Consider the following 24,477-nt stretch of genomic DNA (forward strand, 5'->3'; position numbering starts at 1 on the left):
ATAAATATAATAAACAATATGAATTATATTTATCATTATTCACAAATATAACTACTTTTGAATTCAAATTAACATACTGGATAATAAAGATATTCGGTATAAAATTTTTTTTTTTCATACACTTGTATCAAGTTTGTATTTATACAACATAACTTGTAAGTTCCTTATAAAAATTAGTTATATGTTCCTTATATGTCAATAATGCATAGTAATAAACTTTTAATTTTCTTAAGTATCAAAAAAAAAATTTTTTTTTTCAAAATATAAATATTTCAAAAAATTTTTTGCACATGTATTTGAATATAAATTTTTGAGATTTTAAATCTGTTATTTTACCTTAATTTTAATTAAAAAATATTTTAAAACCTGCTGATTACCTATAGTATAATTATTTTTCAATATAATGCATGGCAACTGTTGGTAGTTTTGAAGTTTATATATTTTCTTGGCAAACTTCAGTTTTTGACATTTTTGACGGTTTAAACCAGTATTATACCCTTGTCATGTCAAAAACCACTTTTTGACGTCAAAAACCCAACCCTGCTTTAAAAGATGTGAAGTAGTTTGTTGTTTGAAATGCTTAGTTTTTTCGAATTAGACTTTCAACTCTAAATAAATCATTGTCTTTAGTGCACTCTGACTTCAACATGAGGTTATAGATCTTCCAGAGATCGTCAAAAAGAGCTCTCTAAATTAGAGCCTCATGCACATATTTGGAATACTTTTCAATTAATTAATCAATTTATTTTTTTAAATATTTTTTGTTATCATCTTTTTTGTGTTTTCTTATTTGATCTTTTCCGCATTTAGGGCAGAGGTTTGGCCGATTGCTGGGAGAGGTTTTAATGGTCTCTTCTAAAGGTTTCACTGTCAGTGTGTATATATATATATATATACACACAGGTATATAAAATTATTCTTTTCCTGATCGAATGGAAAGGCTGAAGTATCAATGATTCAACTATATATAATTTGTTAATTAATTTTAAATTATTTACCTTGAATCATAAAATCTCTTATTACTCTGTGGAACTTGCTTCCTTCAAACTTTTTGCCTTGATATCCATTACCAGAAAAGGCTACAAAGTTTTCAACAGTTTTGGGAACTACACTTCCGAATAATCCGATAACAATTGTGCCAAGTTTTTTGCCTTCTGAAGTAACATCAAAGTAGACTTTATGCGTAACTTCTACAGATTTATCCTAAAAATATTGCAAGCATGTTAATGATACAGAAAGTAAGCCATCACAGCTAAAGTTAATAACAAGTAAAAGAAAAAAAAAGAATTATTAAAAATGAAGGATTACTATTATATTAGAACTATTACATTGACAAATTTAAAAATGAAAAATTACTTTAAATCAAATATCTAATGGTATGCATTTTTACAACTGACACATATTTTATATTCAATAACTACTTTTCAAGGTTCTTTACTCTTTTTTCTGCATTAGTAGCTCTCCATCTAAACTTGATGAGCTTATTAAGTAATTTAATTAGAAATGCACCATTTCAAGTTATCACAAAACTAAAAATTTTGTTAATATAACCAAATTAGCAGTAATAATATATAATATCTTCATAATTGTTTTTATTGGAATTTCATTTTCACAAATTTAAAGTTTAGCAAAACAGGTTTATGTATTAAAAATTTTAACAAACAAATGTTTGGGGATCTATTTTAATTTATTAATTTAGTTAATATGAATATTAACCTTAATAATCTGGCAGATAACTCAAGCATCAGACACAAGAATTTTCTTTGTTTGAATTAACATACCATTTTTTTTTTTTGTTGATGGGGTTACATTGTTTACTCTTAAAATATTGAGTAGCCTAACCACAATATTGAACAATAGGTCAAGAGAGTAGTAAAAAATTTTGGTTCCCTTAATGTGATTTTCACTTTTGATTATTTTTCAATGTCTTTAGTGCAGTGTAAGCAAATTAAACTCTTTTTGCACACATCAATAAAACTTGTCTTGCATTCTCATTGGATCAATATTCACTAATCTTGGCTCAATAAGGGTTCAAAGGGCCGATATTTTTCCGATATGGGTCCTATATAGAGCTGTCTAATTCACCCGATATTTTACAACCAATATTGGCTCTATATAGAATTGTCAGATTCACCTGATACTTTATAATCATTATTCAGTCAACATAAGCCCAATTATAGGCTGATATTGACACAGCATAGGACCAATATTAAAAAAATCTAGAGATTCTAATATTGGTCCCTCAGAGCATGTTCATATAGGGCCAATGTCAAGCCCAACTGGGGCCAAGGTATAATTGTTGTTATGGTAGTCAAAAATATTATCTAAATAGCATAAGCTAATTTCATAATCTTAACTAATCACTTCTGTTTATTCGCGCTTGTGTTGCCACACTTGAAAAAAAATCTAAGTAAATTGTGTGATTGGTTCAATTTTATCCACGTCCTTAGAACCAGTCATCGTGGCATGTCCAGGGGTCTATCTAAGTTTTTTTGAGAGGTACCCATTTTGTGAAAATTTAGACATAATTTGTGAAATTTAAAAAATATTAAAAAATCAACACAAAAATAGGGTAAAATAAGAAAATATTTTCAAAAATATTTAAATATTTTTTGAAAATATGCTAAAAGTATTTTGTGAAACTACCATTTTTCCTAAAATTGAATTTGTGAAAGTACCACTAAAAGGCAGTCAGTTTGCCCTGGACAGACCCACGATGTCTGATTTCAAGCAAGTGTTCATGGTATGGTTCTGATAGTTAATGGAACTAAACTTTCCAGCCGGGTATCTCCATTTCATTCCCGGTCTCTCATAGTAGGGCCCCAGATAAAAACTAATGCTCAGTTGGCTAAATCCAAAAAAATCTTAAATGTTTCGCTTTATATGAAGTCCTCTTTAGATAAACTAGTTACATAATTATTTTTCAAAATCTCGTGATTTACTTTAATAATTCTGGAGTATAACAAAATTCATAAATATGTTTTTCAACACTAATTATTATGAAAAAAAATTACCTTAATTTAGGGGTGCACAACCTGCGGCCCGCGAGAGTTTCTAAACACAATAAAAATTTTTTTAAAAAATGGCAATTTTTAATCGCACTTTTAAGTCATCACGTTTTGACACAATCAATTTTAACAGATTCTTTAGTAAATGTACGTTTAACGCGCTTTCTTGAAGCCGAATTTATCGTAAATATTAATGATTTTTTTAAACAGTTATTTCCGCTTTTCTACGTGATTTTGAAAATTCCAAATTTTTATAATGACGCGAGTTTCAGATCGCAAATTTAAATAATCACTTTTGGGGCACCTTATTTGTGACGATTTCATCTTAAATCTAAGTGATTTTTTATCTTTTTTTTTGCGATTCTTTCTTTTTCTTCAAAAAAATTTCTTGGCAGTTATTGCTATGCGTTCCTACGTAAAAAATTCCAAAATTCCCAAATAAAAAATTCCAATTATTCTGTTACGACATGCAAATTTTAAATCATGCATTTGACGTGCTTTATTTGTGCTGAGTTCAGCATAAATATATTTTTTCCTAATTATTTCTATACTTTTACTCGTGATTTTGATGATCCCGTTATTTAACTATGATGTTATTACGACACGTGATTGTTAATCACGCAATTAAATAATCACTTTTTGATACGGTATTACCGTACAGTTTTATTGTAAATCCTAGTTATTTTTCCTTCTTTTTCATTTCCGCAACGAATATAATTTGGTCGAATGTGGTAATGAATTGTGATTTGATCAAAAACCAAATATTCGGCAAAAGGAAGAAGAAAAAATCTATTGAATGCCGTTCACTTGGGGCCAAATAGCAAAATCTTTTAGCAGTATAGCAACACTGAAACTAAAATTTCAATGCTCAGAATAATATTTCCTGGAAAAACGTTAATTAACTCTAAAAAATAAGGCCAATCAAGAACGTTTTTGAAAAAGTCGAAAAGCGAAACAAAGAACATAAAAATCAATCTTAATTTTTGAAAATTTTTTTTAAAGCTGAACATCTCAATTTTTCAATTACCAGAAAAAGCCAAGAANAGAAAATATTTTCAAAAATATTTAAATATTTTTTGAAAATATGCTAAAAGTATTTTGTGAAACTACCATTTTTCCTAAAATTGAATTTGTGAAAGTACCACTAAAAGGCAGTAAATTTGCCCTGGACAGACCCACGATGTCTGATTTCAAGCAAGTGTTCAAGGTACGGTTCTGATAGTTAATGGAACCAAACTTTCTAGCCGGGTATCTCCATTTCATTCCCGGTCTCTCATAGTAGGGCCCCAGATAAAAACTAATGCTCAGTTGGTTAAATCCAAAAAAATCTTAAATGCTTCGCTTTATATGAAGTCCTCTTTAGATAAACTAGTTACATAATTATTTTTCAAAATCTCGTGATTTACTTTAATAATTCTGGAGTATAGCAAAATTCATAAATATGTTTTTCAACACTAATTATTTAAAAAAAATTACATTAATTAAAATAATCCTAAGATTAATCCTATACAAATGAAGTATTATTCAGGATTAACAAATAATTAAAAACATACTTGAAAGTCACTTAAACTGAAGAAGATTACATTACTTTGATATAAATTTTTTTTTTCTTTAATAACTAAAATTTCATTTATTTTGGTTAAATGATTACACTAGGGAATCACAAACCAAACTTTTACATTTTTAGAATTGTACATTAAACAGAAGATAGAAATTGAATTAGTTCCAATAAATTAAGATTTTGATTCCATTAAGATTTTGTTAGTAGTCATTTGAATTAATTAATACTTACCACTACTTGATTAAAATCAATATCATTACCAAGTCTATTTTTAAAATTAGTTTTTAAAACTTGTAGATATCGTTTACGGATTTGCGGTGGCCATTTCTTCCATTCAGTAATTTGCTGCAGACAGAACATTTAAAGTAAAGATGTAATGACTGCATAAGCAATGGAAAAGTATATACTTAAAATAAAATTAATTATATGTATATAAATACACTAATCAAAGAAGACTTGCATTTTTGTTCCAGAATTTTTTAGAAAAAAAATTTAGTTTAGAAAATCAAATCACTTGAAAAATAAATTTCTTTTGAGAGTTGATACTTTTTCTACTGAAAAAACATTTCAATATGGTCAAATATAAATATTACCTATATTAAGAATAACACACAAACAAGAATATTCAGAATTTTACTCATTTATAGACCAAAACGAGACAATTATGTAACATCTAACTTAACCCACCAAAACCTAACTAATCAGAACATCCAAATTTAGAGTTTTTTTTTGTTTTAGCTGTAAAACCTATGACCTTAGTCATATATAAAATTATTTGAAAGATTTATTTAATATTGATAATGGATGTAACCATTTACGACATATCTGACTTCCTGAAATACACCAATCTGTGGGGTTCCTTTCAAGATCGTGATCTGTCGAGTAAACTACAATTGGTAAGGTGCCAAATAGATTTCAAACTTGCAAATTTAAAAAAAAACAAACAAAATAAGTAGTTGTTTGCCTGGGGGTGGGGTAAGAGTAATTTCTTCCGAGTTGGTCCCTAAACGCTTATAGAAATCACAAAAAATAAGACTACCAATGTAAAATGTATATATTTTGCATAGATTCTATGTTTGGGATGTTCCTGTATCAGTACTTGTTTACACCAACTTCATTTGCCAAAGGAATTTTAAATTTGCAAAAATTTAAAATTTTTTTTTTTGAGGTTTACTGGAAGCGGCTTTGAATGAATCGCTTTCTAGGATGTCATTTTCCTTCTTAGTTTCTCATGCGCCATTGCCTGAAAACGACTTGGCCTGGAGACTGATACAGAAATCTTCCCATTATTTTCAACATTTTAGTTTAAAAATCTCAACTCAAACTCAACGAGTAAAAAGATTTTCATTTTGAAAACTTGTTTACTGAAATATGTTAAGGATAGTTTAATTTGTTAAACTTGCAACATTCAACTGGATAACCATTAAAATGCATACAACTTTCCACTCGTTGGTTTGGCATTGATTAAAAATAACATGGCAACATTTGATTAAAAATTATACAATTAGAAAAAGAGGAATTTTTCTGTTTTGTGATCAGCAGCAAAATTATTGCCAAGTCTTAGCTTCCAGGTAGTGGCATGCAAGAAACTAGAAAAAAAAAACCCCATCTCAGAAGGGGACCAACTGAAAGGGTATAACTCATAGCCATCACTTCGCAAATATTTACATGCTTTTTACAAATATTTAAAAACTAAAAATACATTTGGTCCCTTGACGATTAGAGTTGAATCATGATTGAAAAAATATCCCTGCAAAAATAATATTTTGCAACAAATGACTAGGATTTCATAAAATTTAAACCCTTGAGTTCAGTTTATTTTTACTATTAAATTATGTCAGTACAATATTTAAAGTTTATTATAGAAATGGAAAAGGAAATGAGAGCATGAAATTCATAACTTTTTAATTAAGTTAAATATAAATATTCTTTCTAGAAAATATAAGAGAATAACACTAATTTTTATATAAGTAAAACTATTTGCATATCATAATGCAACTTTTAACTATGGGGAAACATTTTTGTTTTAGAAAAGATTCTCTTTCTTTTACAAAAAAAAAAAATATTAAAAGTAGAGGGAGCCACTTCAGGGGCGTTGGCTACTCGTTTCTTTTCTTTTAAAAGTTATTTAAGAAACAACAAATATTCGAGCAAATACAAATTAAGTTATTAACATTTGTATAGGAAGATACAACACTATAAAATATGGAAAACAAGCAAATAATACAGAAAGTTTCATTTTTTAAGAAAAAAAGTTTTCATTGTATTAAAAATAATATAAATTATAACCTTTGCAGACACTGTAGCAATAAATATCAAGCTGAATAATATTAAATATTGCATCTTTAATTTAAGTAATTCAAAGGAAGAAGAAAACTATTGTTTCAAACACATAGGTTTTATGCTTTCAAACTAGCAGACAGAGACAGAATGTAGACCGGAAATAAACTTTTTTTAGCTAATCATTGCCAGAAATTTGATGATAGTTTCCAGATGTAGCAGATGTAATTCATTTGCGTGTAGTGCTGCTACCTAGTGGTAAAATATAAAAAAAATCAAACATAAATATAATAATGATGAAAATAAAAAAAGTTTTGCTAGTAAAAGTTTCTTTATTAAAACAAACAAAAAAGGCATAATAATCCAATTGATTGTCCTAATTTAATTGTAAAATAAATTAATAATTTTTTAAAAGTCATTTCCTATGAACGGCAACACCGGCACATCTTGTTCTTGCGATTTCATAATTTGTTTATTTATGATATCAGTTTAGTTATATTACACTCGTTGATTACTAATCACTTGAACATTTTCGAGTAGTTATTTCACTCAAAATGGCTGCTTTAGTCAAGCATTTGTCAAAAAATTCTCGTTTATGTTATGAAGTAGCTAAATTATCTATTTTAAAGTATCCATCTACGAGATATTTTTCTCGGACTGCTTTTATATTGTCGAGTATGTAGAAGTCAAGAGTTTGTTCGCATTTAATTTTGATAATAATTTTATCTTATTTGCAGACTTTATTTAGCCAAAGAAATTTTGCTGGTTAATGCTTACTCATCTCTTTTAAATTACGAAATTTTGTTGGAAATAGCAAAACTTTTTCCTGAACGTTTTCATTGAGAATTGGCTATTTTATATTATGAAATATTTATAATATTTGAATCTATATTAAATGTAATAAATATTTCAATATATGTGTTTGGTTTATAGGTATATTAGACATTTTATGGGTTAGAGTGTAGAATAGGGTGACCCTTTTGTAGGGCACTGTAACTTCGAGCTTTTATTGTTGACGAAATCTTCCATTTTCCCTCTATTTCTATTACGATTTCTTGCTATTAGAATATCTTTATTTAAAGTCATTCCGTAAGAACATAAATTACTAAACGAGGAAGAACATCCTATTGTAAAATTTTACCTATATTTTCTCATTTGTTTGTAGATATAGATTTCATATTTGCTATTTTCAAATTTTTCAGAATTCACATTTTTTTTAACTAATTACTTATTAAGGCAAAAAGTTATTTTTATCCTTCCATAGTATTCAGGCCATGAAATTTAATATTAATGTATTTCAAATTCCTTAATAGTAGTAACAATTGTGAAACCTTAGTTTTAATGAAAATAAATAAATGAATTGCCTTTTTAAAATAGTTGTTTTGTAATTATTTGCCATCTTATCTTAACTGTTGTGTTGAATTTAAAATGACTTTTAAAAGTTATACAGATTATATAAATATTTACACACATAGTGAAATTTCCTTTGCAATTGAAATGGGAAAGATTGGTTATTGTTAATAATCTGATAATTATGGTTTAATTAATAAATAAGTTTGACTCAAGATGTATGTTCATATTTCCTGACATTTCATGGTTTCATTTTTAGATAGAAAATATTCAGATAAACATGAATGGATTGTAGCAAATGGAAATATTGGTACAGTTGGCGTGTCTCATTATGCACAGGTAATTATTTTATTATTTTCTATGAATTTATTTTTAATTGTAAAAATAATGTTGCTTTTTTGTTTTATGTTTTTCAATGTATTTAAATTGTAACTTTTATAAGCCAATAATATTGTTTTATATTAAGAAGTATATTATTTTAGGATGCATTAGGTGATGTTGTTTACGTGCAAGTTCCAGAAGTTGGTCAAAAAATTGAAAAAGATGGTATGTGTTCAATGTTTTTGTAATGTCTGGCAGCATTCTTTTTCTCAATAAAAATAATTGCGATATTTTTCTCAGTTGTCACTTTTTAGAAGAAAAATTCTATTAAGAGTATTTCCTTAACATAAATATTTAAGACATTAAAGGTTTACTGTAATTGTTTGTTGTTTAACATTGTATGTTAAGTACTATATTCCTCCAGAACATATAAATTGTAACTATCCTTTCCTATTGCACTAGGCTGCTTTTTAATTAATAGCCAATAATAATTTATCTTTGTCATCAGTGGCAAAGATCATAGTATGATCAAATCATAAATAAATTATTCATTTTATACATTAAGACCCAAACAATTTCAAATGTATTTGTCTTATTCAAATCAGCATGAAAAATATATACGAAAAAAATTATCAATTGTCTAGATAGTGTTAAATGCATAAAATAGTATAAAATTCTAGTACTTACTACCAATACTTTAAACCCCTTTAAATTTATTTATCTAATTGAATTATGTTTGGTTTCATTCAATTCAGCATAAAAAAAGCAAATAATACTTAATTTATCTAGATAAGATTATGAGACCCGCAAAACTTGTTTTCAATAGGTATCAAATTGTAATTTTTGTACTTAGAAAAACCTTTTAACTTCTGAACTATTAGCCCTTTTGACTTGACTGTGGTTTCATTTTGATTAAAGGATGAAAAGCACACATTTTTACAATAGTACAATACTTTATTTGTCTAGATAGCAAAAATATTTACGTTTCTTCGCCCAAATCTTCTGTGTTGCAATCCTTTATATCAACCACTGCTTTTCTAATGCTATCAATCACAATGGAACCAATTACAAAAATCTATTAATCGATGTTAAGAATTGCCACGAGGCGGCGCTCACCTCATATAACACATTATTATTCAGTTGCCATTCAACTCTAGAACAGGGAACATCCCCCTGTTACTCAGAATGATCTTGTCAATTTTATGTTATTAAGTTTGTAAATAAATGTTTATGTTTGTAACAGTTCGCTATTAATTGATCAATATATCACGAACACTAAACAATAGATAATTATCAAGTATCTTTTTGCATACCTTGTGATTGTAATGAATACTAAATAAAATTGATGATAAGTTATACCTGCATTTATACTAAATATTGTTAATTATGTACAAAATTTTAAAAAATTTAAAACCACTTAAATTTGTCTCATTGCTGGAGAAAATTTACCTACTCTTATTTTTGTTGATGACTCTAAAACAGATAGTCTGCTTTCCTGCAGAAAAATTTAATAATTTAAAATTTTACTTGCTGTTTATAGAATTATTTTTTCATTGCTAGACTATAACGCATTAAGTTAATATCTAACTAATAATTTTTTTTTTGCAAGTTTAGTTGGTGAAATAAAATTATTCCCCCACTTAAAAGTGGTAATAAATTACTATTGATATTCTTTTTATTTATTTTAGAGAATACTTGCAGAATATTTTTAATTATCAAAAGATTTATTGCAGAACATATAATTCTGCTCCTGAGGATGATTATGAATTACTTTAACATTGTGCTGCTATGCTTTATTCTAAGTTTCTTCAGCATTATATTTTATAATATAGTATGATTTGAATAAATATGCTTGCTAATTTTAATTATAAGTTAATATTTGTGATATTTTTATGTACTCTTAGTACAATAAGTCTTAACTGGATTTTGAAATTTTTAGAAAAGGAATTACTTAAGTCATACACAATCAAACTTTTGTGCATTAGAGATAATGACGTAAATAGAAATATTGTGGTAATGGAAATTTTGAATGAAGTAATTGTCATAAAAATGCATAATTTCCAAAGGGTATTAATTGAAACTTTGTATACACTTACCACATAGAATGAAATACATCCATAATACAAAGAAATAACTTACTATCTTAAAATAGTTAGATTTAAACTTTAGTTAAGGCTTATTATTATTTATAAAGTGAACTAAAATATACCTTATAAATAAAAGAAAAATTTTGCTGGGTTGTGAAAGTGACAAAAATTTTATTTCAAAACTATAAAATACTAAATTTTGTTACATGGCGTGAATTCAATATGAAATGTTATTAAGAACCTTTTTTAATCTCTGTTGTTTTGTAAGATATGTATTTTTTACTGTAATTATGAAGAATGAAGTGAAGTTCTGAGCATAATGTTATTACCTTAATATATTATTTTTTTTTGTAATCAATACAGAATTAGTTTTGAACGTTTTCTTGTTTTTGAACATTACTTTTGCAAATTAGAGTATAACAATTCTTTCTAAATACGTAAAGGCTTATATTACTGATTTGCTTTTTAGTATAACTGTGTTCCATTTGCAAGAATACATTCCATTTGCAATAAAAGTACATACATCATGCTTTTATTATAAAATCAAATAAATCTAAATTATTTAATGTATTTAAATGCTTACTTTCTTGGGAAATAAAGGACATAACGGTTTTCTAATTCTAGATTGTTCTTATTTGTTTTTTAGAGGAAGCAGGGGTTATTGAAAGTGTTAAAGCAGTAAATGAAGTATATACTCCTGTTGGTGGAACAGTTACAGAAGTAAATGATAAACTAACTGATGAGCCAAGTTTAATAAATACATCTTGCTATGAAAATGGTACTATTTTTTGCAAAACTTTTATAATATTTTAAAATGTTACTTATTAACACATTTACTCATTTCTTTATATTTCCTTAAAACTCTTTTTTTTTAAAATATCTTTATTACCTATGATTTTTATGTTATTGATGTGAAAATATGAATATTTTTGTTATTTAGGGATTTTTCAAATTATGTGCATGCCTTAATTGAAAGGTATAGCTTTTAATGTAGATATACACCTATTTAATAGGAAATAGTTTTTTACATCAAATATTTTTTAAGTCATAATACATTCTAGTACAGTGCACCACATAATTTTTCTATAATTTCCATAATAATGCATATTTTTTTCCAAAAATATTCTACTGTAGGTATCATGAGTTGATAGCAAAAGATACCATAGATAAAGAATGCCATAACTAAAAAAAGTGCAGTAGCAAAAAAAAATATTTCCATTTTTGCCAATTTTAACTGCCACAAATGTTTATGCACAAATGGTAATATATTTATGCAGAAAAAATAAAATACAAAATTTTAAAAATTAATGTTATAGTCCTTTTTTAATAAAGTAAAACACAGAATTTACTTGAAAGGACAAGATTATGCATACTTCCTTTATCAATATTGAACCATTTATTTATTAATGACTTCTTTGAATTCCAGTACTGATGAGTACTGTTTTCCATTCCCATTTATGAGTTGTAAAATAATAATTTTCTATGGCTTTAGGTCGGAACTAAGTTGAGGCAGAATAAAACTTCTATATTTTTTGATCTAAACCATTGTGTAGACATAGATTTATAAATGCTGACATTGTCTTGTTTGGAAACCCACTTTAGCCCATCTAATATAACTCTAAAAGGTAGGATATGACTTATTGTGGAATGTTGACAGTTTGAAGAACAGCTCAAAAATGCTTAACTGTTTTGTTCATAGAATGCAAGGGAACCTCATACCACCATGGAATTTAGAAACAGACATGGAAAGATGGCCACCATGTCTATTTCTAACTACATCAATTTGGCAATTTCTTAAGTCATGCCTCTAATAAAATTTTTAACCTAGAACGCATGAATTTCACGTAACTTTCTTAGCTGAACATTACAATAATCCATTCATATCCATATAACATTATAACATGTACTTATAGGCCCAATTTAGTCTTTTTTGTTTATGATGTAGTTTGGGACAAAGGAATTCTTCTTTCGCACCTTTTGATGAATATGTCTCATATAGCATTCACCTTCCAATAGGGTGAACCGGGTTTGAATCCCAGCAATAGCTGGGCGCTACGAATTCCGCTCCCGCCTCGCACTGACGTTAAATATCCTCAGTGGTAGATGGATCCTGGGTTAGTCTCCTTGCCGTTAGGCTAACCTCTTCGAGATTTCTCTCTCCATGTAACACAAACACAGTTTATTTCCATCAAAAAGTCCTCCATGGATGCAAATTTCTCCCAAAACTTGATCCAGGAGTTCCCTTGTCTTTTGGAATGGGTTAAAAATTACAAGGCTATAGAGTTGAACATTAATAGTCGCAAACTCAAAAATTGGTTGACTGTTCAGCGCTGGTTATCAAATATGTCTATAAGAGCCGTTGTGGCTCAGGGGATAGAGCGCTCGTCTTCCCATGAGGTGATTTAGATTCCAATCCCAGCAGTGGCTGGTTGATAGGAATTGTCTTGCAACGACCACAGTGCTGTTGTAAAATATACTCAGTGGTCGATGGAGCATGGGTTAGAACCCCATTGCTATCAGACTAATTGTGAAGGTTTTTCTCTTTATGTAACCCAAATGCAGGTTAGTTCCATTAAAAAATCCTTCATCATAGTTAGATTGTCCCAATGCTTGATGTAGGAGTTCCCTTGTCTTCTGGGTTGGGTTCAAAATTACAAAGCTATAGCTTTGAGATTTGATAGACATTAACTCAGAATTGGGTCAGTTGTTCAAGGCCGGTTATAAAATAAAATAAGTCTGTGAGTAAGGTATCTCAAAACTACGATATGACCCATTTGACTTTTTATGTTGTCACTTGTTTAACAATTTTGTTTGTAAGCCGTTTCTTTAAAAAAAATTTTGATCTTTTCTCATAGTCAGCTTTTACGGTTTTTACATCATAATTGTGGTGTGTAATTCCTACCATAGTTAAAACTCTACATATACCTCACTCTGAGCAATTTATTTAAATTTAAGCATCTTAAATTAAAAAAAAATTCAGATATTATCTTCTGAATTCCCAAAACTTTTACATGTGCAAATTGCTTTGACTTTTTCTTTATAACTGAAATTTAAAAGTAACACCAAGGAATCGTGATAGCTTAATTTTTTATGAATTGCTTTTCTTTTAATTTGAATTTTCTCCTGGCTATTTATTATATTTGCAGTAAAATAATTGGAAAAATAATCTGGATTATTTTGAGATTTATTGAAGATCATTAATTTGTTTTTCCAGAAAAATTTAAATGGCTTTCTTAAATTCCGTTTGTTAAAACTTTCTTGAATAATTTAATAAATCTTTTCTTGTAACTCCAACAAGAAAGAAATTTCCAAGTTTGAGAAAGAGGTGCCTGATGCACCGATTCTTAAAAGTGTAAGCATGCAAGATATGTGTGTAGAATATCCATCAATAAAATTGGAAAGAACTCGCAAGCTTAATAAATACAAAAGAAGCTGATAATTATCGATGAGTAGATACGGACGACGATAATATAGTTTTATGTGATCATTGGAAAGAAATATGAGAAGATGAAAAATAAATTTTTTTTTTAGCAAGGCTTTATATGAAAGGAAGAATCAATGATATTGATATTCTTTGAAGTAAATGTTTCTTATAGTAACTAAGAAGTAAATAACTTTTAAAATGTCAGTTATTACTTTTATTACTGTACAGTTACTACTTTTACTAAATTGTAAAAATATCTTTTCGATTCCTTTTATTTCCGATGGACTTGTATTTTGACCTGTAAAATATAAGGTTTAGTCGCAAACTTGAAAATATAAATTTGTTAAAATACGATTGCTCAGGAACTATTCGACTGATTATATTAATCATTGTTATTTAATCATTTGTAATCTACAATTTTAGAAATGTGTTTACCTTTTTTTATGACTTCTGTTGATTTATTTTGTAGTACATATTTAATGTTTTTCAATATTATAACCTTTGTCCTTAAAATATGTTCATTTTAAATTTAGTTGAAATTTAACAAATGAAATTTATTTTTCAGGTTGGATGTTTAAAATAGAAATTTCTGATCCAAAAGAAGTCGATTCTTTAATGGATGAAGAAGCTTATGAAAAGTATCTAAAATCAATACATTAGAGTAAATGAGTTTATTTTATAAAGAATACTTAACTTAGTGCAATTGTTGACTTTAGTTTGATATCAGTATTAGATGACTTTCAAAATCATTAAAAATTGTTTTATAATTTATGGAAAGTTGTGCATTTTTTTCTACATCATGAAACTTTAGTATTGTCCAAGCATTTTTTATTTCTTTTGATAAGTTTCATTATGTTAATCCTTACAAAGCTCTCTCAATATATGTGTGTTATATTATTGTTATATTTTCAATAAATTTTTTTATGATTTGTATAATTGGGTAGTATTTTTTGTTTTGTTTTATGTATTGTTGTTATTGAGTGTAAAATACCAGTATTAGCTCCATTATCTCATATTTTTTTTAAAAATAATTGTTTGTGTCTTAAGTAGTAGTGAAAAGATAATCCATTTCTTTTTGTTAAAAAAAATGTAAGGGGAAAGGAAAATATTTCAGAAAGTAACAATGCAGATTTTTTTTTAAAGGAAATATAAAACAGAATCTTCATAACTATTATTGTTTAAAATTTTATAGAATTAGTTACTCTTAATATTTTAACAAAAAAAAAAGAATTTAAAATTTTTTTAAAAATTATTATTAGCAATACCTTTCTCTCAAAAAAGATTCGGCAATATTAAATAATTCTTTTAGATTTTTTTAAAAAGACGAAAAAAATAATTACATTTTTTTTAAAAAAATATTCATAAATTTAAAGTAAAAATTAAAAAGCTCAAAAACAAAATAAGAAAAGATATAATCTTGTCATCAGCTCACAGGATTATATCTATAAAAAAATGTTTTCTAACTTGTATTAATATTGTCAGAGCAAAATATATCAATACAATAGTGTGAGGAGCACGAAAAAAGAACAAATTAATCAAAAAATACGAAACATATTGAGCGAAAAATAAAAATCAAGAAAACACAGAATAAAACATAAAATGAAATATATAAAGCGAGAAGCAAATTTATGTTTACTTCCACTTACCTGCATCTTTCAAAAATGATTTTAAATATTTTCGCGCCAAGTTTGCCAGATTACAAAATAAGAAGATATAAGCTTATATAGAGGACCATATGATCATTTACAGTTATGAATCATATATGCATCGCTGTGAAGTTTCAGATTGTAACAAATAATTTCAGTATTGGATATATGTTTTCAATTCTAAATATTATTTTTTCTTTCGTTTTTATTTTAATTTAATGTAAAATTAAAAACGAAGTTTGTGAATACAGAAATTAAATTTCACAAGTTTGACTTTTTAGAAAAAATGGGATAATATCTCGTAATTTCTGAAAGGAGCAAGTTAAAATCATACTTTTTGTGTGAATTAATACTTGTCTTGTGTATCTTACTTTTTAAGCTATGTAAACAGTTTTATTTTAAAGTTTGTCAGACCCATACATATGTTTTGCTACAACTCAGTGTGTTTCAAAATTTCAGACACATTTTTTACTCTCTTAAAATTACATAGTAATATTTAGAACTATAACAGTTAAAATTATATATTTTTAATAAAAATTTATCTCTTCAAATTATATCACGGAACTATTCAAATAATTTCTTTTAAAATAGCAAATTAAGCTGAATTTTGTTGTGTGAAATAACTTTCATTAATTTTCTAGTCTATGTACATATGTATTTCTTGTGTAGTAATTGATATGTCTACAATTGAAAGGGACAAGCAAAAATTAAATTTCAAAAATTATTTTTTATTTACAGATCTTTTTATACAACAAATAAAACATAACACAGTCAAACTAATATTTTTCTTTTCATTTTGACAATGAACAATTACATAGAAAGTCTATGAAGAGATCTAAGTTGAGTCGAGATAAAACAATTATAAAAATGCAAATATAATATTACATTATGAAAACACTCTTTGGTCTTAATATGAACAAAAACATCAGTCTGTCTATCTATAATTACAAAATAAATACAGTTCTTGTGTAAGAAATATAATTCATGAGCATAAATAACTGTAATTTCAGTCTTATAAAAAAAATCAGCAAAAACTTTCATTAAAAATTGTAATATAATTCAAATAATTACAATTATTATGAAATAAATAATATAATTTCAATAAATTTTCTAGTTAATTTAGACAGTAACCAGCACTGTCTCTTACAAAGATTTAAAATTATATTAAGAAAATTTATACTCCATAAAGCAATTACAGTTTGTTTAAAGATTTGAAAAAAAAAAATAAAATTTAAATTATTTCCAAATAAATAAGGCAACTCACTGCAGGCTTCATAATCAGGTATTACTTAGCTAGGTTACATCACATTTTATTTTATAGTTTACAATCTTTTTTTTGACACAAATTTGCATTAAAAAAACTGGATACTTATAAAATACAGTGTGCTCTTTTATAAAAAGTATAAATTAAGTATCAAAAAAGTTTTATAAAATGCAAAAGATCACAAGCTTTTCTCCTTTAAGTATTAAAACTCAAAATGCTTAATGTCAAAAAGATAAAACTAATTATCTTGCACAAGCATTGGTTTTGAAAAAAAAAGCACAGTGAGTTTTCACATAGAAAAATTTACATATCAAATATGAAAAGAATTCTTTTAACTAAAATTATAGCACCAGAATATAAAGGTGGGTTTCTCGTGACATTCAGCCTTCTTATTTGCACGTGAAAAGCATCTTTCAGATGTTTCGAAACTGTCATATTTTTTTGTATTCAAAATTCAGTCTTATCAAGGTTAAAATGTTTAGTAGGATGTTTTTTTTTACATTTTGAAAGGTTTTATTACTTTTTAAAAGTAGTATTTTATTACAAATCTAAGCTGGTACAATGTATATGCAATCTCATAGATGTTTAAAATCCATTACCATGGAAGTATTTTAAAAGTATATTTAATTCTGTTAGTCATTATAGCAAATATTAAGTAACATTAATCGTCAATAAGAAAGGAAATTGTTATTTTTAAATATGTTCAACAAAAACTTTTTAGAACACAAAATTAATAAAAATAATTAATTTAAACAATGGATTGCTTTAATACAACAATTAAGGCAACCATTCAAATGTAAATGGAAAAAAAAAGTAACATTAGAAAATTTTTTACCTGATTTTTTTAAAGTAAAATTTTTTATCGTGTTTAGAAAATTGATGATTTTTTTGTTAAATGAAAATATATTTTGCCTTATTAATAGTATTTTCAGCGAGATAAAAACGCCCATCAATATGATAGAAAACAAAGTTATTAAGTCAAATCATATGACTTAATGTCTTGATTTTTTACAATTGTATTTCAAACACATTACAGTGTAGATTCCAGTCCTGAGGTTAAAAGTTCATCTGAATGTAAACTACTTCCATGACTATCCATACTTGTTGAGTCACTGTCATTACTGTGAGGACTTGAATAACTAGCAGCTTCTTGAAGTCGCATCAGCATATTTAACTGCAAAAAATAATATTCAAATTTCATTAGTTGGAATAATTAATTAATTTTATGAGTAAAAATTAAGGTATTGTTCAAATATTGCATTATTTTCTATGGGGGCATCTTAGCAATGGTAACATTGCTTTAATAGAAAAATTCGTTTTTCAAATAGCAAGAATGATAGATTTTTTTTTCTTTAAAAAAAAAAAAAAGGTTACAGAATTAACTGATAAGGGAAGAGTGTATTTGAAATTTTAATATTTGAATAACCCTTGTGTTTTGTGAAGGCTAATTTATTTATTCTAACATAAATCTTAATGAATGATTGTCAAAACTACTTTCATGCACTTTTTTTTGTAAAATTGCATTAGTTTTTGTAGCAAAAAGGGAAAATTGGTAATTTTAAAGTTGCTATCAATTCTCAATTATGTCTCCATTAAAAAAAATTCAATAAAATTACGCATAGAGAAAATTATGCATCTGATTTACCAATCATATCGAATTTGAAAAATCATTTAATTTGATCATATTGAACTTGAATATATGTATTGAAATTGATTAATCTGTACCAGCGTAGTAGTGCAGCCCAAGGATACATTAAAGTTTTAAAAATACCTTTCTGTCATCTCAGAAAATTATCTTGGTTGCCTATTATTTCTTAAATATTATATTTCATTGTATTTAAGTATTTTAAAGATTAAAATTAAGAATACATATATTTTTACTTTTTGTTTAATAACATTTTATGTTTTATATTGTTATGTTTAACAACTATATAATTTATCATATTTTTTTTGATCTAGATATTAAATTTATAGTAAAAACGAAATACTTCATGAATCTAACTAGTATGTTAACATATACTATTCTACATTATCATGGTGTAAGAAAACTATTGAAATATATTACCAATGGATCAGCTTCATTGTTTGGATTGTTAGTATGATGACCTTTGGATCCAACGCTTGGACCTGGATGACCTTCATAACCAACATCTTCAGGTCTTAATCTAAGGAGTTGGGGCTCACTTGTGGTGCCATGCATTGGCCAAGGATATGTTTCGTACACCCATTCAGCTGGATCTTCCCAAGGTGCCCTTCTTCCGTACAACTAAAATAGAATAAATTATATATTTTTTAAAATTTAAGTGATTTGATGTTTTTTTCATTAAAATATCTTATTTCTCTTTTTTTTCTTTATTAAATTAAAATTTTAAATATAGTAATACACAATCAATACACACAAAGTATTTTCAATATATATGACAGTCATATTCTGATGTGATATTAAATAAACACAAAAAATGTATAAAATAAAAGTAATCATTAGACTCTTAACTTCAGTTTTAATCAAACACATCTTAAAAGGGTTTGCTTTAAAGCTAAATTTTGATCTACAAATAGTCGATTATATTATCTCGTGTTTAAACTATGTGGAGAATCGAGGGAGAAAAAATCGTTGGCCGTCATCACGGATCAAACCCGGGACCTTTGTGTTCATAATTAAATGCTTCAATCACAATGAAAAAGGGTGTGCACCCCAGGACTAGGGTGAGTTAGGAAGCTTTATTGAGTTGCCACACAATAGTTTTACAAAAAATAAAACGTATTTTTCTATTAAAATTTGGATTATTTTTATTTTTTTTAAAATTATAAATGTAATAAAGTTTAGCATAGCACAGTAATCAAGTCACTGAGTCATCATTGTGATGGATTAGGGTTCTATCCCTGAAGTAAATTCATCTTCAGATTCATCATGTCAACTAGCTGAGAAGTAAAGAAGGTCAGTGCAGAATGATGTCCATATTGTGAACTTCATGCCATACTAAGGGGTGAAAAACCAGTTCCGGTAGTACCACTTTTATGTGAGCCAGAATCAATGAGGTCTGGGGTTCATGGAGGTTAAGGCTTTGCAATTTCAAGACCAACAGCATGATTGTGGTAATGTGGTCTGCATTTCGCACAGGCTGCTTTTCCTTCACAAACACAGCTTAGTACCTTTAACAACTGAGCCATTCCTGTTTTTTTATGTAATAGTCTAATAAAATTTTGTTTGATAATTTAAAAGTTATTTATATACAAAGTATATCTATTAAGCTGAGTGTTCTGCTAAATTAGCATATATCCTGTTTTAAAAATTAAAAAAAGAAACAGTCAAAATTAAACCAATATTAAAAATTAATTATTTGCATATTGTATTAATTCTACTGTAATTTATTAAGCTATGTGTTCAGTTAAATTAATATATTTCCTGTTTTAAAAATTAAAAAAAGAAACAGTCAAAATGGAATCAATATTAAAAATTAATTATTTGCGTTTTATATTGATTCTACTGTAATCTGTTGAGCTGTGTGTTAAATTAATATATATCCTGCTTTAAAAATTGAAAAAAAAATTTAAAATTGAATCAATATTAAAAACTAATTATTTGCATGTTATATTAATCCTACTATAATCTGTTAAGCTGCATGTTCAGTTAAGTTAGATATCCCGCATTAAAAATTGTAAAAAGAGACAGTCAAATTTAATCAATATTAAAAATGAATTTAATTTACCTGTAAGCCTTCTCTTACAGCTTCTAGTACATATGGAATTACACTGTAATTCCATAAATCAGTAAACCACACTTGAGATCCTGAGAGATCAACGGGACATGACAAGAATAACCTAGGACCTGAAATTTACAATTAAAATTTATCATTAATTAAAAAATAAAATTAAAAAAAAATAGCTTTTAGCATCAAGTTATTATACTTAAAGTGACCAGAGATCACACACTGTTTCATTGATTCACTAGCAGAATGTTCCACATTTTCGTTTAAGTTCTACTGTTTAAGTAAAATATCAATTAACTGGATTTTTTTAACCTTTTAGAAAATTTTCATCGCGTGCACATACATGCATAATTATTATGTAAATGCTCTACACACATAATTACTATGCAAATGTGCATTATGTAACCTTGCATTTTCGAATATGTAAAGGGAAGTAGTTGAATAGACAGTTTCTTATTCTGACTGATACCTATGCAGATATACTAAAATATTTGTTATGAAATTCTGTCATTAACACCATTGAGTTATTTTTCAGCTTAAATTCGTTTTTGGTGCATGTGGATGAATGTGATAAGTTACGAAATGAGATTAATGCGAGATTCGATTTTGCATAAATAAAAACGACACGATAATTTATTATTTATGTCGTTAGTTCAAAAATGAAAAGAATTACAATGATTTCACAAAACATGTATATTGCAGGAGAAGACATGTCAAATTTATTTCTTGAGAGACCTCTGAAAAAAAAATTATTTTGTCTCTCTTTCCTGTCATAACCATGCCTAGATATTTTAGTTGAAAAAAATCTTGTCACATAATCATTAATTTAAAGACAATTTAAAAAGTATATTTATTTTTACATAAATCTTTTCATATTAGAAAACTGTTTTAAAAATCTTACCTATTGTGACATCAGAAGAACTGTGAGTTTCAAGATATTTGTTCAAATGATGCCATACTTTTGGCATCCAGTCAATTACTTTGGCGATTTCTGCATTTCGTATGCCAGTTTTAACCTCTTCTTCAATCAACTTTCTTTTTAAGTATCTGCCTAAAAACCCTTTCACAGGCTCCATATGGTTAGCACATAACACCCATCTAAAAATTAGTTTGACTTAGTATTTTTAAAAATATATTTATAAATTTATTTTCAAAATATATATATATATGAATATTTAATATTATAAAATTATGTATCCAAAATTGAATGTGATAATCATAAATTTTTAAAAAATTCAAATATTTATTTACACATTATTAAACAAACTCAAACAATAAAATTGCAATAAAAATAGTTTAAGACAAATAATTTTTTATCATGATATTTAAAGTGCTGGAAATTTTATAGCATTTTGTTTGATATTTATGTTATTACCTTGCAGCATGCGAAAATGATAATTTTAATTTTATATTAATTAAATACTACACTAGAAAACAAAATCAACAGCAAAGTTTACGCATTTTAAGTTTATCTGTGTTACAACAAATGACTAGAATAAATGAAAGAATGTTAACTCAATATAATATAATATACCAAATATTGTTTGTGTCTGTTTCATTTTTCAACTTCAGTAATAGAAGTTTATACATATATCTCAGGACAAATAAATGTTGGTAGTTGTACAAAATATTTGGAGAAAAAAAATCTGATTAATTCTTGCTAAAAAATTACTCACATAACATTGTAGAATTGTTTTGATGTATTACTGTTAGCAATCATTAAACACTTGGATTAGAAAAAAAAAACTTTTATAATTACAAATCAATATCTTACAATGCCACAGACTTTACTTTTGAATGTATTTACCTGAAGTTATGATGAAGTTGAAGGTTAGTAGTTGAGCAGGTAGCTTGGTTCATTGTGCCAATGATATATGGGCTGTAATAAGGAGAAATTGAAATTATAAGAAGGGCTTCTATTTTTTAATGAAAATAATCTCACTCTAGGTATTTTTTTCTATTTGGCAAAATAGAAAGAGAACTGTAAATAATATTTAGTGTTACAATTATATTTTATACATTGAAATAGTATAGTCTTTTTATTTTATATATATATGTAGTAGTAAAGTAGATTCTTAATGTGAAGAGTTTTTTAAAAATGAATATAAAATTACAAGAGATGTTAGCGCACAACTTTTTTTTATCAGAGCTTTTAAAGATTTTTTTTTCATTGTATAAGAATTAAATGTAAACTAGGAGGCTTCGCCCCCTGCTCGCTGGCGCTCGCCAACCCTCGGAACTGCTTTGGCAGTTCATTTCGGATTGCTTCGCAATCCGATGCTCGCTTTGCTCGCTCATTGGATACGTTCTTAACGTCTAGCTTTTGTATACTTTTTTGAACACTGAAGTTTCGAAAGCCTTTCACTGTAGAAAATTCCAAACCTGTGCATTTCAATATTAATTTGAAATTGCAAACAGTTCACATATTTTTCTTAATCACACTATTCTAAATTTCAGTTGTTGAGAAAAGTAACTGTTGTAAGTTTTGTTTTAAAGTCGTTCCCACCAGAGGGCTAAAACCATGTGTTGTAAAACAATATGAAATAGTACTGAACGCCGGATGTAAAGCATCGGCTTCAATGAAGATAATTTTGTGAGAATTGTTTTGATAATTCGGTAAGAATTCACCTGATTAGACATATGCTCACTACGTGCTCTTGCGCGCCGAAGCCTATCAATCAAAACGTATTAGCGATTTACATAATATAGATTAGCCATATGATGCTCACTACGTGCTCTTGCGCGCGGAAGCCTATCAATTAAAAATGAAAACTGTTGCCAGTGCGAGAAAAGAAATATCATCGGTTTTATTGATACATACGTACATATTAGCGTTTTATATAATATAGATAGTTCAAAAAACTGATTAAATTTAACTAAATTTTTTTTACTGGGTCTGGGTCTTTACTTTTAAATAATAATGATCAAGTAATCTTACCACTTTTGGTATTTGGCACTGAGGAAACCATTGAAAACTTCACCTAGAGAACCTACATGATGTAAGTTGTCTAATATTATCACAGTTGGTAAATCTGACACATTACTGAAAAAGGAAAAAAAAAAATTAATAACAATTCTGAAAGTTCTACAGCTTATATTACAACCAAGAAAGCATTTATTATTATAATTATTATTTTAAAAAAAAAACGACTTTGCTAAACATAATAATATGTACTGATTCAAAATTTTTAAAACTATCACTGTAGAGAACTCTTAAAGCAAAATAATTCTGTTAGAAACAGAGAAATTGTCTTCAAAATTAAAAACTGAAATGAGTTTGCTTCAAAAAAATTTTAAGATAATTTTTTATTTTATTTAAGATTGACTTGATTTATTTTAAAAAGGAACAAGAAATTAAAATGAATTTTCTAAACTACACTTTCAAAAGCAAACATTCAGCAAATGATACTACTAAACTTAATTTATAACTATTGCAAGTTATTATTTGTTTAAAGTTTTTCTAATAATTATGTTTTTTCTTCATCAAAAATAAATATGCAAAGAAACTAACTTACAAACATTAAATTTTAGGGGGAGGAAAAAAAATCAATTCATAAGAAGCTTCTGTAAATATGTCTTACTGGCAAGAAACATATGTATGCAGAGAAACTGAATTACAGGGATTTTTGGCAACCAAGAAGGAAAATAGCCAGGATAAAAATGGCTAATGGGAAAGTTTGCAGATTTCTTATTTTAAGATTTAATACAAATATTTTAACTCAATAAAGTGTTATTTCTTATTTTTTAAATCCTATTTATTTTAAAGCAAATTTATTACCAAGAAACATATGTATGAAGAAAAACTGAATTACAGGGATTTTTGACA

General features: G+C 26.9%; 3 protein-coding genes across 22 annotated transcripts in view; 1 reads left to right on the plus strand and 2 right to left on the minus strand.

Moving 5' to 3' along the window:
* LOC107442128 (uncharacterized) overlaps positions 1 to 7,171 on the minus strand; it is a 10,903-nt gene extending 3,732 nt beyond the window's left edge. The window contains exons 1-3 of one of the 2 annotated variants that reach the window (XM_016055601.3): positions 6,859 to 7,171; positions 4,801 to 4,914; positions 999 to 1,203 (exon numbers count right to left, since the gene is read on the minus strand). In XM_016055601.3, coding sequence (XP_015911087.1) covers positions 999 to 1,203; positions 4,801 to 4,914; positions 6,859 to 6,912 — 373 coding nt within the window. In that variant the 5' untranslated portion in view covers positions 6,913 to 7,171. The remainder of the gene's footprint in view (positions 1 to 998; positions 1,204 to 4,800; positions 4,915 to 6,858) is intronic. The other variant, XM_016055602.4, reaches the window with a different exon arrangement.
* A 12-nt stretch (positions 7,172 to 7,183) lies between these two features.
* On the plus strand, positions 7,184 to 14,967 carry LOC107442132 (glycine cleavage system H protein, mitochondrial). The gene is made up of 5 exons (XM_016055606.3): positions 7,184 to 7,524; positions 8,459 to 8,538; positions 8,682 to 8,745; positions 11,254 to 11,385; positions 14,597 to 14,967. The coding sequence occupies exons 1-5, from the start codon at positions 7,404 to 7,406 to the stop codon at positions 14,689 to 14,691; spliced, it is 492 nt and encodes a 163-aa protein (XP_015911092.1). The 5' UTR covers positions 7,184 to 7,403; the 3' UTR covers positions 14,692 to 14,967.
* A 1,417-nt stretch (positions 14,968 to 16,384) lies between these two features.
* Positions 16,385 to 24,477, minus strand: part of LOC107442127 (neuron navigator 2) — a 524,062-nt gene continuing 515,969 nt past the window's right edge. For all 19 annotated transcript variants that reach the window (XM_071180175.1, XM_043039751.2, XM_043039753.2 and 16 more), the window contains 6 exons: positions 23,590 to 23,694; positions 22,459 to 22,530; positions 21,553 to 21,749; positions 20,652 to 20,770; positions 19,007 to 19,207; positions 16,385 to 18,115 (listed from right to left, as the gene is read on the minus strand). In XM_071180175.1, coding sequence (XP_071036276.1) covers positions 17,972 to 18,115; positions 19,007 to 19,207; positions 20,652 to 20,770; positions 21,553 to 21,749; positions 22,459 to 22,530; positions 23,590 to 23,694 — 838 coding nt within the window. In that variant the 3' untranslated portion in view covers positions 16,385 to 17,971. The remainder of the gene's footprint in view (positions 18,116 to 19,006; positions 19,208 to 20,651; positions 20,771 to 21,552; positions 21,750 to 22,458; positions 22,531 to 23,589; positions 23,695 to 24,477) is intronic.

This window comes from Parasteatoda tepidariorum, chromosome 4, assembly GCF_043381705.1.
Source record: "Parasteatoda tepidariorum isolate YZ-2023 chromosome 4, CAS_Ptep_4.0, whole genome shotgun sequence".
Classification (NCBI taxonomy): Eukaryota; Metazoa; Arthropoda; class Arachnida; order Araneae; family Theridiidae; genus Parasteatoda; species Parasteatoda tepidariorum.